The 16,463-nt window shown below is 49.9% G+C and overlaps 1 protein-coding gene across 1 annotated transcript in view; it reads left to right on the forward strand.

Moving 5' to 3' along the window:
- MND1 (meiotic nuclear divisions 1) overlaps positions 1 to 16,463 on the forward strand; it is a 283,900-nt gene that overhangs the window by 22,956 nt on the left and 244,481 nt on the right. The window contains exon 2 of the mRNA XM_082257369.1: positions 13,571 to 13,636. Coding sequence (XP_082113495.1) covers positions 13,571 to 13,636 — 66 coding nt within the window. The remainder of the gene's footprint in view (positions 1 to 13,570; positions 13,637 to 16,463) is intronic.

Here is a 16,463-nt window from a genome sequence, read left to right on the forward strand (position 1 = left end):
AACTCCAATAATGCGTTTGTGAGGTATTATAGGAACGGAAGGGATTTCGAAGTAGTTTTCTTCAGTTAGTCGTGATAGTGCATCCGCCTTTTTGTTCTTATCTGCAGGTGTGTAGGTCACTAGGAAGTTAAACCTTAGAAAGAATAGTGACCATCGTACCTGTCGGTGCGAGAGAGTTTTATTAGTCTGAAGATATTGGAGATTTTTATGGTCCGTGTATATAAGTATTGGTAATTGGGTGCCTTCGAGTAGATGTCGCCAATTCTCCAGAGCCAATTTTATAGCAAGCAGTTCCTTTTCACCCACGGGGTAATTTATCTCGGGACTGCTTAGGGATTTAGAAAAAAAAGCGACTGGATGAAGTGGTGAAGTGTGAGTTGGTCGTTGGGAGAGTATTGCTCCTACTGTCATGTTTGACGCATCTACTTCCAGAATGTATTGGAGGGATGGGTCTGGATGGCGTAGTATGGGAGCAGAAGTAAACCTTGTCTTTAACAGGTGAAAAGCTTTTTGCTTCATCTGACCATTTGAATGGTTTTTTAATGCTAGTGAGCTGTGTGAGGGGTCTCACAACGGCAGAGAAGTTTCTAATGAACTTCCTGTAGAAATTCGAAAATCCAAGGAATCGCTGTAGCGCCTTGCGTGTGGTTGGTGTAGGCCAATCCTGAATGCAGGATATCTTACTCATGTCCATCTCGATTCCTGTTTTGGATATGATGTAGCCTAGAAAGAGTACCTCTTCTTTATGAAACAAGCATTTTTTCAGTTTCACATAAAGGTTGTGTGCAAGCAATCTCGATAATACTAGTCTTACATGTCTTATGTGTTCAGACAGGGATCGTGAATATATAAGTATATCGTCCAGATATACCACAACACAGACATCTAGTAAGTCTCTGAAAATATCGTTTATAAATCGTTGAAAAACTGCAGGGGCGTTGCATAGCCCGAATGGCATTACAAGATATTAGAACAATCCGTATCTGGTTCTGAATGCAGTCTTCCACTCGTGTCCATCAGGGATTCGAATGAGATTGTATGCTCCTTTCAGGTCCAATTTTGAAAAATAGGTAGCTCCACGCACCTGCTCAATGAGCTCAGGGATAAGCGGTAGAGGATAGTGATCTTTTATTGTAATAGCATTCAATTGCCTATAGTCGATGATAGGCCTGAGACTTGAGTCCTTGTTGCGGACAAAAAAGAGTCCTGCTGCTGTGGAAGGTCTAATAAAACCTTTTTCCAAATTCTCATCCAAATAGTCTTTGAGATGGGAAAGTTCATCCTGTGAAAGAGGATAAACATGACCGAACGGCAATTTGCTATTTGGGAGTAGATCAATGCTACAATCATAGTCTCGATGGGGAGGTAGTGTTTGAGCATTTTTCTCAAGAAAAACCTCAGAGAGATCCTGATAACATAGTGGTGCAATCTCATCTGTCACCACAGACAGGATCTTCCCGAAAGACGGGAGGTTACACGTACCCTCGCAATAGCAAGAGAGGAAGGTCAGGGTCCGTTCCTTCCAATCTATGGTTGGTTGATGTGTGTGCAACCAGGGAAGTCCCAAAACAATAGGAAAGTGGGGTGAAGGTATAAGATCGAAGGTAGTGGTCTCCATATGAGACCCGTTAGTAGTGACTAGGAGTGCCTGTGTCTGATCAGTGATCGGACCAGAGGATAAAGGAACACCGTTAATAAGACTCACTGAGACAGGTTTAAGTTTAGAAATAATAGGAACTTTATTTAAAGCAGCAAAACGTATGTCAATATAATTTCCACAAGATCCTGTGTCAATCATGGCCTTAGTAGTAATCCTGTTCTGGTCCCACTGTAATGTTAAGCAAACAGAAAGATAAGGGTTAGTGATTGAAGTTGTCAATCCCCCTAGGAGGACATGTGAACACTCACCCTTCTTTTTGTAGACTAGGGGACAGACGTTTATCTTGTGATCCGGGGATGCACAGTACAAGCAGAGATTACCAGATCGTCTTCTGGCTCTTTCCATAATTGATAGAGGTGGGCGTATGGTTCCTACCTTCATAGGAACGGGGTCAACGGCCGAAATCCGAGAAGAACTGGATAATGGCATTCCCATTTTCTCAGCCTTTCTTTCTCGTAGTCTATCTATGGTGATAATGAGTTGTATCAATGCATCCAGGGTTTTTGGCAGATCCGCTCGGGCGAGCTCGTCTTTAACGGCCTCTGATAGGCCAAGCCTAAATTGGGTCTTCAGAGATGCATCATTCCATTCTGAATCAAGGGTCCATCTCTTGAATTCTGCGACAAAGTCTTCTACAGGTCTCCCACCTTGTTTCAAGGATCTTAATTGAAGATCGGCAGTACTCTGCCTATTGGGATCATCATATAGGCTAGTGAGTTCTGCTAGGAACAAGGCATAGGAGTTGAGAAGCTGATCGCTTTTCTCAAAAAGAGAGTCTGCCCAGGCCCGAGGATCGCCTGTTAGGTAAGAAATAATAGTACAAACCTTAATATGATCAGTAAGGTAGGTACGGGGTTTTAGCAAGAAAAGTAACTCACATGCGTTTTTAAATTCGCGAAATTTTTTGCGATCGCCTGTAAATACCAAAGGAGGATTTATTTTGGGTACAGGGGACTGAGCAGTGGTAAGTTGTGTCAGTCTAATTACCTGCTGCGACAGAGCCTGATTGTCTTCTTTTAATTCAGCAAGTGCGTGTATTAACGCAGTTACTTGCTGTTTTAATTGTGTCATCTGAGTGGTTATTTCTGCTGAATCCATTTGTGGTTCGTTCAATCTGTAACGCTCCTGCGTTTTATGTATGATGTGGATTTTCAGCTGCAGAAATATTCCACTTCAGTAGTCATGTAGAGAAACGCTGAGACACCAATCCCAACTCTCAATGACTCATCATGTGTGGATGATCTCAATTCAGCAAGTAAATACACACACTCAAGATGTTTCCTAGAGTGACTTATGTATATAGTAACACAGTGATGATAGGCTGAAGAGACAGGTTGGGTAGAGATGGTAGATGACAGACACTTGAAAGGAAATGTTCTTGAAAGTAAGATAGTAGCAGATGGGATGCAGATAGGTTTAGCAATCATGTATGGTAGCAGATGACAGAGTAGCAGGTGGACATACAAGAGAGATCAACCCAGTGCAAGAACAGGTGGTAGTAGGCTCAAGAGCTAGCAATCTTAGATAATGCAGATGTAGTAATAGTCCTTAGTATGCAGAGCTAGATAGTGTAAGCTTTAGTATGAAAGTTATAGAGGTTTCCCCTGTGGGGTACTTATCACTAATAGCAATGTAGTAGAGGAGAGGTTCGGCAAGAGCGGATGATCCGGTAGCGGGATACAGGGATCAGCGCAGCGTGGTTCCGACAGCAAGGTATGCTTGCAAGCATAAGAGCTTCAAGACAGGTTAGCATCAAGGCACAAAGCAGTTTGAACGAACACATGTGAGTGAGAGCCGGCGATCTAAATAGCCATCCAGTCCGGCGCTCAGTGATGACAGCATCAGTCTTAAAGGTGTATGCGCACCTTACCAAAAGAGAATGGTGGGGCGCATACACTTATTAAAGAGTAATTAGGGTACCCAAAGGTACCAGAACATTACAGGTATCTTGACGATCTCCTGTTGAGAGCGGACTCTCATTCAGCCTTGTTGGGGAATTTGGAGATCACTGTCAGGACTCTTCAAGAGTTCGGTTGGAACATCAATTTCAAGAAATACGTGCTGACTCCTGTTCTGAAACTGGAGTATCTGGGCTTGACTCTGGATTCAGCCTTGGTGAAGGTTTCCCCCCCCCCCCCCGGACAAGCTACAAATGTTGCAGGTGGTGATTCGGTTGTTGCTGGACAACAATCTTTCCTTTCTGAGAGTTTGCATGCGGGACTTGGGTCTGATGGTATTGACCTTCGAGGCAGTCCCCTTTGCTCAGTTCCACACAAGACCGTTGCAAAGGGAGATTCTGGTCAAATGGAACAAGGATCCAAAGTTCTTGGATTCTATGATTTGGTTGAGCCACAACACAAAGTCTGCTCTGTTGTGGTGGATTCAGTCTCCAGCTCTGTGCCAGTCCTTCCTTCCATTTTTTTGGACAGTAGTAACCACTGGTTGCTGGGAAAGTTCTGTGCCCAGGGTACCTGGAAAATGAAAGAGTCAAGACTTCTGATAAATGTTTTGCTTTGGCTGTGGCTTACATAAATCACCAGGGGGGCACCAAAAGTGTCTTGGCAGCCAAGGAGGTGGCAGAGATTCTGGCCTGGGTGGAAAGCTTTGGTTTCGTAGCCAGGTCTCGAGATCCTCTGGCCCATGCCACAGATGCACTGGTGGCTCCTTGGGGTCGGTATCGGCTGATTTATGCATTTCCCCCCAATAAAACTTCTGCTGTGGCTTCTGCGCAGGATAGAGGATGAATGCATTCCGGTCATTCTGGTGGCTCCGGACTGGCCACGCCGGTCTTGGTATGCTGACATAATAAGGTTGGTCACCGATACTTCTTGGAGAATTCCTCTTAGGGAAGATCTGCTGTCTCAAGGTCCGATCTTCCATCCTGCTTTACAGTCGCTGGCTTTAACAGGAATGGCTGTTGAAAGCCAGGTGTTGAGGGATAGGGGTCTTTTTGACTCTGTGATTCCTACACTCTTGAAGGCTAGGAAGTTGACTTCCAGGAAGATTTATCATCGTACGTGGAAGTCATACATCTCATGGTGTGAATCACTGAAGGTGTATCCTCGCTTGTTTTCTATAGCTAGGATTTTGGTCTTTCTGCAAAAAGGAGTTGAACAGCGGTTGGCTTTGGGCACAATCAAAGGCCAAGTCTCGGCTTTGGCTATATATTTCCAACGCCCATTAGCTACGCATGCATTGATTCGTACTTTCATACAGGGAGTGCGCCATATGGCTCCTCTGAGATGATCTCCGTGGGATCTCAATGTGGTATTATCTGTTCTTCAAAAGCCTCCTTTTGAAAAAATTCGGGAGATTTCTCTGCCTTCATTGTCTCAGAAGGTTGCCTTCTTGGTGGCTATCACTTCTGCTCGCAGGGTATCTGAATTAGTGGCGTTGTCCTGCTGCTCACCTTATCGGGTGGTACACAGAGATAAAGTGGTACTTCATCCTAATCAGTCGTTTCTCCCTTAGGTGGTTTCTGATTTTTCTTTTTTTTTTTTTTTTCAAATTCTTCTTTATTAAAACGTAAAAGAAAAAACACAAGTACAAGTAGTATACAATTTTGCAGACATAGTTGCGTTGCAGCATACAGAATCAAAACACATCAATTGAGTGAGAAAGGTGAATGCGAAGTATCAATAAAACAGAGTCATATAGAATAGGATAGATAAACAGCGGGTCTACTCGTAGCATACGAGAACATGTAGAAAGCTACTAAGAACGTCAAACATTCAGTGTAGCCCTAACAGGCTTGCGAACAGTGGATAACAGCGTGCCTCAGAGTAATGTCGGCAACTGGAACCGTGGGTTGGAGATCTACCCAGAGTATACATTTCTCACTATGAGATCCAAACAAAAATAAAGAGGAGGAGGAGGGGAGCTTACAACACATCGGGGGAAGGATACTGGGAGACAAAGGGGGCAAGGAAGGAGCGGGACAGAAAGGAGGGGATATTGATAGAGCGGGGGTAGGGAGGGTCAGGGGCGGGAGCAGAAGGGGACAATGGTCACTGGTACGCAGAGCCTGCCTAGCGCCCATCTCCGAGAGTGCAGGTGGGAGATAAAGGGGAAAAGAGGACGGTCAAAGGTCTACGGCCAGTGGACCCCGTGCGAGGCGGTGGCCACGGGAGCAAGTCAGTGTGATCAGTGGATTTCCAGGAGCGCTTTGCCCTCGTCTGACAGGACAAACATATTCCAACACCCCCATGTAGCTGAGTAGAGTTCCCTCCTGCCCTGCGAGGTCAGCACCAGGTCTTCAAAGTCACTAATCTGTTTGATTTTGGAAAGCCAAAGCCGCAAGGACGGCGGGGCGGTGGAGTTCCAGCAGGCCCCAATGCAGGCCTTCGCTGCGTTGAAGAGGTGGCGGAGGATGGACTTTTTATAGTGATCAGGCTTGATGGAGGAACAGTGGAGGAGGAAGAGTGCTGAGTCATCGCGGAGCACGAAGTCGGTCATTCGCTGGGATATCTCTCTGACCTGTCTCCAAAAGTCGCTCAGCACTGGACAGCTCCAGAAATATGGAACATCGTCCCACGGTCCGCTCAGCACCTCCAGCACCTGTCCGATGCTTCCGGGAAGAAACCCACTATCCTCGTTGGAGTATAGTACCAGTGCGTCAGGATCTTATAGTTAACCTCCTGGAGGCGTGTACAGATAGAGGACTTCAGAGAAAAGCGAATGATATTCCGACGCTGAGTCAGCGTGAAAGTCCTCTGCAGCTCCTGTTCCCATTTCACAATGCCGGGGAGAACAAAGTCACCCCGGGGTTCCGAGAGCAAGGCATAGATCAAGGACAAGGCATGCGGAAGGGGAGTGTCGCATGTAAAGAGAGCCTCCAGAGCTGTCAAAGGCTTCTCGAAGGCGGACCGCGGGCCCAGGTCCCGAAGGAAGTGCAGCAGCTGGAGAGCCTGCCACCGGGTGAGCTCGAAACGGCCCCCCGGTGCTGTCAGCTGGGTGAGGGATGGCCAAGTGCCTCCCGAACCGAAGTGACACCTGGAAGCTCCCCAGCTCCAACAAGGCCCGGAAACGGCCGCTGTCACATCCTGATGGGAAGGCCGATTATCCAGAACCGGGAACATGGGCGAGGTTATCCTCTGGGAGTCATCCACCGCCAGGACTGCGGCACAGACCCTGAGAGTCGGGCCGATCACAGGATGGCGCCGGACGTCAAACGGCACTGACGCAATATGCCACGGGGCGCCCGGGAGGTGTATCGAACACTGGGATGCCTCAAGAATCGTCCAGAGTTTCAGGTGGGAATGCCTGCACCAGTCCACCAGACGATTTAGGTGGGCTGCCTGGTAGTATCTTTTGACATCGGGAGCCGCTACACCCCCATACGACTTCGGCTTTGTGAGTAACGACCCCCGGAGCCTGGGACGGCGGCCAGCCCAAATGAACTCAGTAAAGACTGCGTTTACTTGTTTAAAGAAGGCCGCAGGGATCAATACCGGGAGGGTCTGAAATAAAAATAAAAACTTTGGCAGGATTGACATTTTAAGGATACTACAGCGTCCAAACCATGAGTGTAGGCCGGCGGACCACTTACTCAGGAGGGAACGCGTCGCAGCCAGGAGAGGCGGAAAGTTCAGCCAGAAAACGTCCGCTGGATTAGGCGGCAGTAGGGTCCCCAAATACTTCAAGGATGACGAGGTCCACCTGAAAGAAAAGCTGTGGCTGAGAGAGTCCAGCATCCGAGGTGGCAAAGAAATCCCCATGGCCTCTGATTTGTGGTAATTGATCTTAAAGTGCGATACCCCACCGTAGAGTTCAAATTCGTGGAGCAGGTTCGGCAGGGAAATCAAGGGGTTGGTCAAGGAAAAGAGGAGATCATCCGCATAAGCCGATATTTTATGGGAGACCGCACCCACAGATAGCCCAGAGATGTCAGCATTGAGGCGAACCCTGGAAAGGAAGGGTTCCAGGGAGAGGGCAAATAACAGGGGCAAGTGGGGACACCCCTGTCTGGTGCCGTTAAAGATGGCAAATGGTGTCGAGAAGACCCCATTCGCTTTCACCATCGCTCGTGGACACGTATAAATGCTCATAATCCAAGCCAGCATACGAGGGCCCAAACCAAAGCGTTTCAGTACACCAGTCATGAACGGCCAACTCACCCTGTCGAAGGCTTTTTCGGCGTCCGTGCTCAGTAGTACCGTCGGAACGCTGTTGGTTTTGGCATGATGGATTAGGTTCAAGGCCTTGATGGTATTATCTCTGGCCTCTCTGGTGAAAATGAACCCGACCTGGTCCAAATGGACCAGGCCCGGGAGGAGAGGCTGCAGCCAAGATGCCACCATTTTAGTAAATAGCTTGAGGTCGGTATTCAATATGGAGATCGGTCTGTAACTTCCACAGGCCGCAGGGTCTTTCCCTTCCTTGGGGATCACAGAAATGTGTGCCAGCAAGGAGTCAGTGTGGAAGGAGGAGGATTTCCCGATCTCATTGAACACCCTAAGCATAGGAGGAAATAAATGTGTCTGCAAGAGTTGGTAGTAGAGAACCGTTAGGCCATCCGGTCCCGGGGCCTTGCCCTTTTTCGCTGATTTAAGGGCCATGGAAAGTTCATCCGCTGTGAACTCCTCCTCCAGGGCCTCACGGTCCGGCGAGGAGAATCTGGGCAGGTCAACGGAGCCCAATTAGGAAGTGACCTCCGCTTCGTGAGACTGTTCCTGGGGCAGGTGTTATAGGGACGAATAAAAGTTCCCGAATCTCTGCGCAATCTCTCTGGGCATATGCAACTTACCGCCATCCGCGGCGTTCACAAAGGAGATATAAGAGGCCGCCCGTTGGTCCCTAAGGGCCCTGGCAAGCAGGCGACCACATTTATCACCAGATTCGTAGTGGAACCGCTTGCAACGCTGCAAGGCGCTTTAGCGCGGTATTGCAACAGTTCCGCTACCTGTGAGCGGAGACTTGCCAGTTCAGAACCCTCTGCAGCCCCCTGGTGCCTCTTGTGTCTATCCTCCAGGCGAGAGATACCTGCCAGGAGGTTGTTCAGCTGCCTCTCCCTATCCCTCTTAATGCGGGCGCCGTGCGCTATCAGCACACCCCTGATGACGGCTTTATGGGCCTCCCAGACCACTCCGGGGTCACTGTCCGGAGTGCCATTCAGCTGAAAGTAGCTCTGGAGCTGTTGGGACACATCCTCCAACACCACAGGGTCCTGCAGGAGGCTCTCGTTTAATCTCCAATGCCAGTCCGACTCCCTGCCCGGGCCCCCCAGGCGCAGTTCCATAATCACTTGAGCGTGGTCAGACCATGTGATGGAGCCGATTTCAATGCTTTCCACCGAGGAGAGCAGACAGTGCGGGACCAGGAAAAAGTCAATCCGAGAGTATACGTTGTGGGGGGTAGAGTAAAACGAATAGTCGCGTTCCCCAGCATGTAGGATGCGCCAGGCATCCACCAGCTGGAGTTCCCGAAGCAGCTTGACAACTTGCGTCCGGGCGCCCCGGGGCACGGAGGAAACTCCGGAGGACGTGTCCACCGAAGGATCCAAGGGGATATTCCAATCGCCGCCAACAATCAGCTTCCCCTCAGAGAAATCCATCAGAGACAACAAGGTCTTCCGCAGGAACGAGTCTTGGTGCGAATTGGGTGCATACACATTCGCAAGCGTCACCATCCCGCCACCAATGCGGCCCTTAAGAAAAAGGAAACGCCCGTGCGGGTCTGTCCTTTTTATCAAGCCGTGACCAGGGAATATTGCTCGAGAGCAGGATGGACACCCCTCTGGATTTAGAGACATCATTGGTAGCGTGGTAGGCAGTAGGGAAGAACCGGTTCTGAAGGAAGGGGAGGCCCCCAGACCTAAAATGTGTTTCCTGTATGAATGCGATGTCAGAACGAGAGCGACGGAGGTCTCCCATGAGCATACGCCGCTTTTCAGGCACATTCAGGCCCCTGGCATTCCATGTAGACACTCGCACGGGGTCCATAGTGGCCGGGGAGGGAGTGCAGCAAGGGCAGAGATGGGGGGGGGGGTCAAGAGGAGAGGGGGAAGCAGGAAGGGGAGCAGGGACAAGGAAGAGGGGGGGGGAGAGAGGAAGAGGGAAAGAGAAAGAAGAGGGGGGTGGGGTATGCAAGGACGTAGAGGTACCGCGCTGCGGAGCCCTGCGGGGGGGAGAAGGAAAAGAGAAACGGGAGTGCAAACAGAAAAAGGGAGACAAAGAGGAAGAAAAAACAAAGACACCCAAATAAGGGGAGACACCCTCTAGGGTGTAGGCCTAAGTGGGGGGTTGAACTAAACACAGCAGGTGAGTCGAGCTCCGCGATCAGAGCTCCCTCAACAAGAAAAAAGGTCAGATAAATAACATACCATAACATATTATAACAGAACATGAATCGCAGTAATTCAACAAAATAAAATAAGCACAGCTCATTACAGTAAAGCCCAGGGTCTCTGGCGTCCACGGAGCAGGCCCGAGGAAATCACTCAGGGCACGCCCCATGGAGGACCCAAGAGCCACTATGCCAGGCGACCCCACTGTAACAAAGAAGTGCCACACCACACCCCTACACCAGAAATATGACGTACGTCGCCCAGCCACACAGTGGGGACATTCGAGAATGCACATAGACAGGGAAAGTAACAGGCACTATAGTGCCTCCCCAGTGACCACCCATGCAGGCTATAGTATCAACGTGGGGCCACCCCCCCCAGGTAGACCGGGACACCACTCCACCGCATCACAAATCCCCATCCCCCATATGTGGCTGCCGGCGCCTAGTAGAGCGCCATCCATAGGGGCACAGTCCCCAGCATGGAGTAGCCGGGGAGGGAGAGGGGGATAGACGACCCCGTTCCCCCCCCCCCCCCAGGGTCACAGGCGGAGGTCCTGTCCGCAAACCTGGTGTCTCCTGTGAACGCCCCCCACCCCCTGACACCCAAAACCTATCTCACATTGTGTCACCCTCAGCCGCCAGCTGTTGAGCATGAGTAAATAAAGACATGGATACCAGTGCAATGTACAGTCGGCAGGGACAGCTAGTGAGGAGTCCTGGTAACGGGTGGCAGACGTCTGTCCATCTCGAACCAGAGTGAAGGAGAGTCTGGTGTTCCACAGCAGAGTTCAGGGTATTCAGTTCCCAAAGTTCCAGCAACGTCAAGCAGTGAGGAGGCAGCAAACAGTGACGGGCGGATCAGTCCAGGAGGAAGTGTAAAGGTTGCCTGGCCTATTCCAGGAAGCACCTACATGCGCCACGGACACCCCGAGCCGGGTGCAAGGGGCATCCCGAAAGGGGGGGTCGGGGCAAAAGGAACTCCGGAGCCAAAGGCGACAGTGGGGGAGAGGCACTCCGTGTTCGGAAGTCACCAAAAAAGGAGAGGTCGTCAAAGAGGAGGGGGGGCAGGTGGGTGGCCATGAACCGGGGAAGCAAGGGCAAACTAATGTCTCATTATCCGTGTGGCTCAGGCAGAGCAAACAACTAGGGCGGTGTGGCAATAGTCAGAAGATGGAAGCAGAGATGGGTAGACAGCTCAGTCCTCTCTTACCGCCTGTGGTGTAGCAGGAACCAGCCTCCTCCGGCTTCTAGGGGTACGGGGCGATAGGCCTCTGCCACGGTTAAAGGAGCCCGGGAACCGGCGAGGTGGATTCGGCAGGTGCTGGAGCCAGTTCGGTACGTTGATGGGCTCCACATCCAGAAAGGTAAAAAGAGCTGGAAGATCCTCCGGGTGGGACACAGTGAAGGATGTCGAGCCTCTTCGGACCGTGAGGGAGATGGGGAATCCCCACCGATAGGTGCAGCCCTTGTGGCGGATCTTATCCAGGAGAGGACGTAGCAGTGCTCTGCGCTGCAGGGTAGCTCGCGACAGATCCGGAAGGATTCTAAGTTTGGCGCCATCAAAGTCTATGTCCCCAGTCTCCCAGGCTTGTCTGAGGATCGATTCCTTATGCGAGTAATGGTGGAGTCTGCATATGACGTCACGGGGTCTAGCAACGTCCATAGAGCGCGGGCCCAAGGCTCGGTGAACTCTGTCAAACTCCAAATCGGCTTGGGGGATATCTGGCACCAGAGTGTGGCAAATGGATAGCAGGGTAGGCCGGAGCGAGTCCATATCAGTGGCCTCAGGGAGACCTCGCAACCGAAGATTGTTGTGCCTACTACGGTCCTCCATCTCCTCCATTTTTAACTGCAGGGCCGTTACATATTGGGATTGCAGCGAGTGGCTCTGTTCCAGTTGCGATACCTGGGCTTCGAGGGCAGTGAACGAGGACTCACCCTCTGTTACTCAGTCAGACAACTGCTGAAGGTCTGCCCGAACAGCCTGGTAGTCCTTCTTGTGGGCCTCTTCTACGCGCTGTACCATAGCCTCCATGTCTTGGTTGGTCGGCAAGGCCCGGATCAGGGCCCGCAGGTCCGCGTCCATCCCAGGCTCCGGTGTCTCCCTCGGACGTCCCAGCGGGGAACCGAGAGGGAGAGGAGTGCCCGACAGCGTCCACGGTTCCAACTGAACCGAGGCAGTAGGCGATGGCGGTGCTTGCGCCATGATAGTGGAGGGGGAGAGAGCCGCACTCGGGCCGGCCGCGGGAGCGCGGGCTGAGGCCGATCTCGTCTTCGTTAAGAACCGGTGCAGATCAGACCTCAGGGATGATCGCAGGGGTTTCCGGGATCGTCTGCGGCGGCCAGAGTTCATGCCAGTCGTGGATGAAGGTAATTGTGCTGTAATCGAGGGTGATGGCCGGAGCTCACTCAGAGCACGTCTTCACTCCGCCATGTCCAGGACACGCCCCGGTTTCTGATTTTCATTTGATTGAAGACATTGTGTTGCCTTCACTCTGTCCTAAGCCCACGCATCCTAAGGAATATGCTTTGCATTCTTTGGATGTGATTCGGGCAGTCAAGGTTTATTTGGAGGCAACCAAATCTTTTAAAGAAATCAGACTTTTTTTTTCCTTTCTGATGGAACTCGTAAGGGATTGGCTGCGTCTGCTGCACCATTTCCAGGTGGATCAGGCAGACGGTGGTACAGGCTTATTCACTGAAAGGTCAGGTTCCTCCTTTCCCGGTGAAGGCACATTCTACGAGAGCGCTTAGTTCCTCTTGGGCTTTTCGCCATCAGGTGTCGGTGCTGCAAGTGTGCAAGGCGGCAAATTGGTCATCTGTACATACGTTTACAAAATTCTATAAAGTAGACGTGTTGGCATCCGCGGAGATGCTTCTTTTGGTTGCAACGTTTTTTTGAGGGTGTAATTTTGTTCTGGGAGAGCTCCGGTTGTTCCTGGTTGAGCTCCATGTTACCTGATTGGCTACGTTTAGCCTTTGGGGGACTTGGGTTAGTTTTTTGCATTGTCTTCCCACCCCTCTTAAATGTACTGCTTTAGGACATCCCTACTGGTAATGAAGATGGAGCTGCGTCTGTTGATGACGATAGAGAAAACTGGATTTTTGTAAGAACTTACCGTAAATTTTTTTTATCTGAAGTTCATCGACAGACGCAGCACCCGCCCCTCTTCTTCTGCATGTATGGGTTTTTTTGTCTTCTAAACAGTGCTTGCAACTAAACTGTTTAATGATAGCAGAGTGTGAGGGGTTATGCCTGCGGGGACAGCCCCCATAGGTGTGGTTAAGCTTTTTGCCTGCCTAGTGCCTATTCCTGATGGGAGGAGCATAACCCTAATAGTAATGAAGATGCAGGTGCATCTGTCGATTTAAACTTCAGAGAAAATGATTTTATGGTAAGTTCTTACAAAAATCCAGTTTTTCCACAAGAGTCACACAACTTTTACCCAGGATTCATATTTTTCTATTTGAATATAACTGGCCAATTGTGTGAACCCTGGGTGACAATTGTGTGAAACATTTTATAAATATACCCTCAATAATGTCCTGACCTGGAAATATTTATTTGGGTAGACTTTATTTAGTTGTTTCATAAAAAAAAATACTAACTTCAATTTTCTTTAGTCTAAGAAGCGTGGTCTTAGCGTTGAGGAAAAAAGAGCGAAGATGATGGAAATATTTTTTGAAACGGTATGTGTTTTTATTCTATTTATTGTCATGGCTTATAAACATGATAGGAGGCTGACAATGTTTACAGACATGGTTTTATCAGTGTAAGGCCTCGTGCACACAGGGTGGTTTTACTGCGGATTTACCAGTGTCAGACTTTTTTTTTTTTTTTTTTTTTTCTTTACAGCTTAAAAACGCCTCTTCATGTTATTCTTTGTGCCCATGAACACATAGGCTTTTAGGAGCTATTAGTGGCATAGGTGTTTAGAAGCTGTAAAAAAAACTCAGGGCCGGCACATTCTGGAGCAGCAGTGTTTTGCCGGAAAAAACGCTGACAGCTCCTTAAAGCGGAGTTCCACCCATTTTTAATAGGTTGGAATACATAGATCTTTGTAATCCCCTTTAAAATGGCTTTTACCAATGGAAACTTTTTTTTTTTTTTTTGCTAGTAAATACCTTAATTTTGGCTTTATTCCTCCTCTCCTCACTTCCTGGTCCGATCGGCGATGACGTCATTCGGCGATCCGCAGTGTCTGCTGGGATGTATTCTACTTGCAGTAGCTGTATCTGTACTGAGCCGTGCCTGCCCCGCCTCCGCCCCGCCTCCTCTCATTGAATTGCATTGTATGAATGTATTAAGGCCGTTCTCTGCCCAGCCTCCGCCCCGCCTCCTCTCATTGAATTGCATTGTATGAATGTATTAAGGCTGTTCTCTGCCCAGCCTCCGCCCCGCCTCCTCTCAATACAACTCAATGAGAGGAGGCGGGGCGGAGGCTGGGCAGAGAACAGCCTTAATACATTCATACAATGCAATTCAATGAGAGGAGGCGGGGCGGAGGCTGGGCAGAGAACAGCCTTAATACATTCATACAATGCAATTCAATGAGAGGAGGCGGGGCGGAGGCGGGGCAGGCACGGCTCAGTACAGATACAGCTACTGCAAGTAGAATACATCCCAGCAGACACTGCGGATCGCCGAATGATGTCATCGCCGATCGGACCAGGAAGTGAGGAGAGGAGGAATAAAGCCAAAATTAAGGTATTTACTAGCAAAAAAAAAAAAAAAAAGTTTCCATTGGTAAAAGCCATTTTAAAGGGGATTACAAAGATCTAAAGTTCCAAAAATGGGTGGAACTCCACTTTAATGCTACTAAAGTCTTCTAAACTCTGCAAAACACTGGTGTCCAGAATTTAGCAGAGTTTATTTTGATGCGGAGGCCACCAGCATCCTTAACAACCAGTGATTAGCTGGTTGTTAGGGAGTGGACCAGAAAGCTGGTCGCTGCGTCCTTAACAACAAATGTGTCATCAGCTGTCAGCAGGCTTCCTCACTGACAGCTGAATGAAAAGAAACAAAAACCGCAGCATATTAGAGATGACCATAGCTAATCCTAGCTGGCAAAGGCATTCCCTGCCCCGCAGCACGCCCTTTGTTTATGTGTGGCCGCTTGGAGGGGACTGCCCCTGCCACCTATGACAGCTGCAGGATAGCTCGGCGGGTTCAGGCTCTTGTGCGAGTGCCAGGAGTGTACTTCGCTTATCCCAGCTGGCCCTCCTCTTCAGTTCATCCAGGCACCATGTAGAACAGATGAGAGATGAGAGAGGAGGGTCTTTTGGGATCAGAACCGAGAACACAGAACAATGTGCTGATCCCAGTCATATGCCTTCCTTACCCCCCTCCCAGTGGTGTAACTTTCTCAACCAGCCAGCAAGACCTGAAACTAGTCGAGCGAGTCAGCCTGTAGTTCCACTGGTTCTGCTTTCATGATAGACTCCTGTCACAGACTTGTGGGGGTTGCTGAAGTTAACTTTTAAGGTAGGCTAAGTTTATAATTTTACAGTGACATTAGTTTTATTATATTTCGCTTTCTTTCATTGACAGACACAGCTCCTGTTCTTTTTAGCCATTGGGTTATACTGCTTTCTACAGGAGTAGGACACTAGGCAGAAAAAGTTTGGCTATGTCTATGGGCAGTCCCAGGGGGTATACTCCCTCTCTCTGCTATAGGTACTCAGTTTTTTTTTTCTGCCTAGTCAGGAGTAAGGACCTAGTTCCTTGCTGGGATCTCTAGTCCTGGCAATTTTTTCTTTTTAGATAGAAATTTTTCCTCTGTTCTTCTCCTGTGAGATCTACAATCAACTATCGGACTGTTTGACGGGCTGGATAATCTAGATCCAGTAGTCACCCCAGTATGGCCAGCGAGCACGTGCAGACTTCAGCTCTGCACTAGGTCAGCCGCAATCTAGCCCCACCGGACGGGGCTGGCTTGTGAGTAAAACACCTCGCGAGGTCGCATACGACTGGGTCTTGGCCCGATTCGCAGCGTTCCTCCTGGCTGACAGCCACCCAATTTCGATGGAGAGGAGGTTCTGTCTGGAGCCTGGTTCCTGGTATGGTGAATAGCTGTCTCCCCCCCCTCCCCCTGGATGGTTTTGCGTTGGTCTTGGGCCCCTCCTTGGACGGTCAGACCCCGGGTTCCCCTCCATCTGCCCCGCCATCCTACCCCCCCTCCACTTATGTTGGGGCTGTGTGAGTTGTCTGGTCCACCTCCTGGGGTGGGGGCAGGCCGCTATGCTGGGCTGTGTGAGGGGGCGGGTTGTACCTGGTGGGGGCTTCTGCCCGGGCCTGTCCTTGAGGCCTAGGGATCCCTCCTAGGTCCCTGGAAGCCTCGTGTTGCCGCCATTTTCTTGTAGCCTTTGTGCTCAATGCACGGCAGCCATGTTTGTGTAGATCGGCAGCCATTTTGCAGTGGTTTGCCATTGAACATAGCAGAGGCCATGACCGTGGAGTCCTGTGGACGACGATTTCGGCGGTGGGAGCCCCTCTCATCCTGACCGCTTACTCCTG

The sequence above is a fragment of the Pelophylax lessonae genome, assembly GCF_965119305.1.
Source record: "Pelophylax lessonae genome assembly, chromosome: 1".
NCBI lineage: Eukaryota > Metazoa > Chordata > Amphibia > Anura > Ranidae > Pelophylax > Pelophylax lessonae.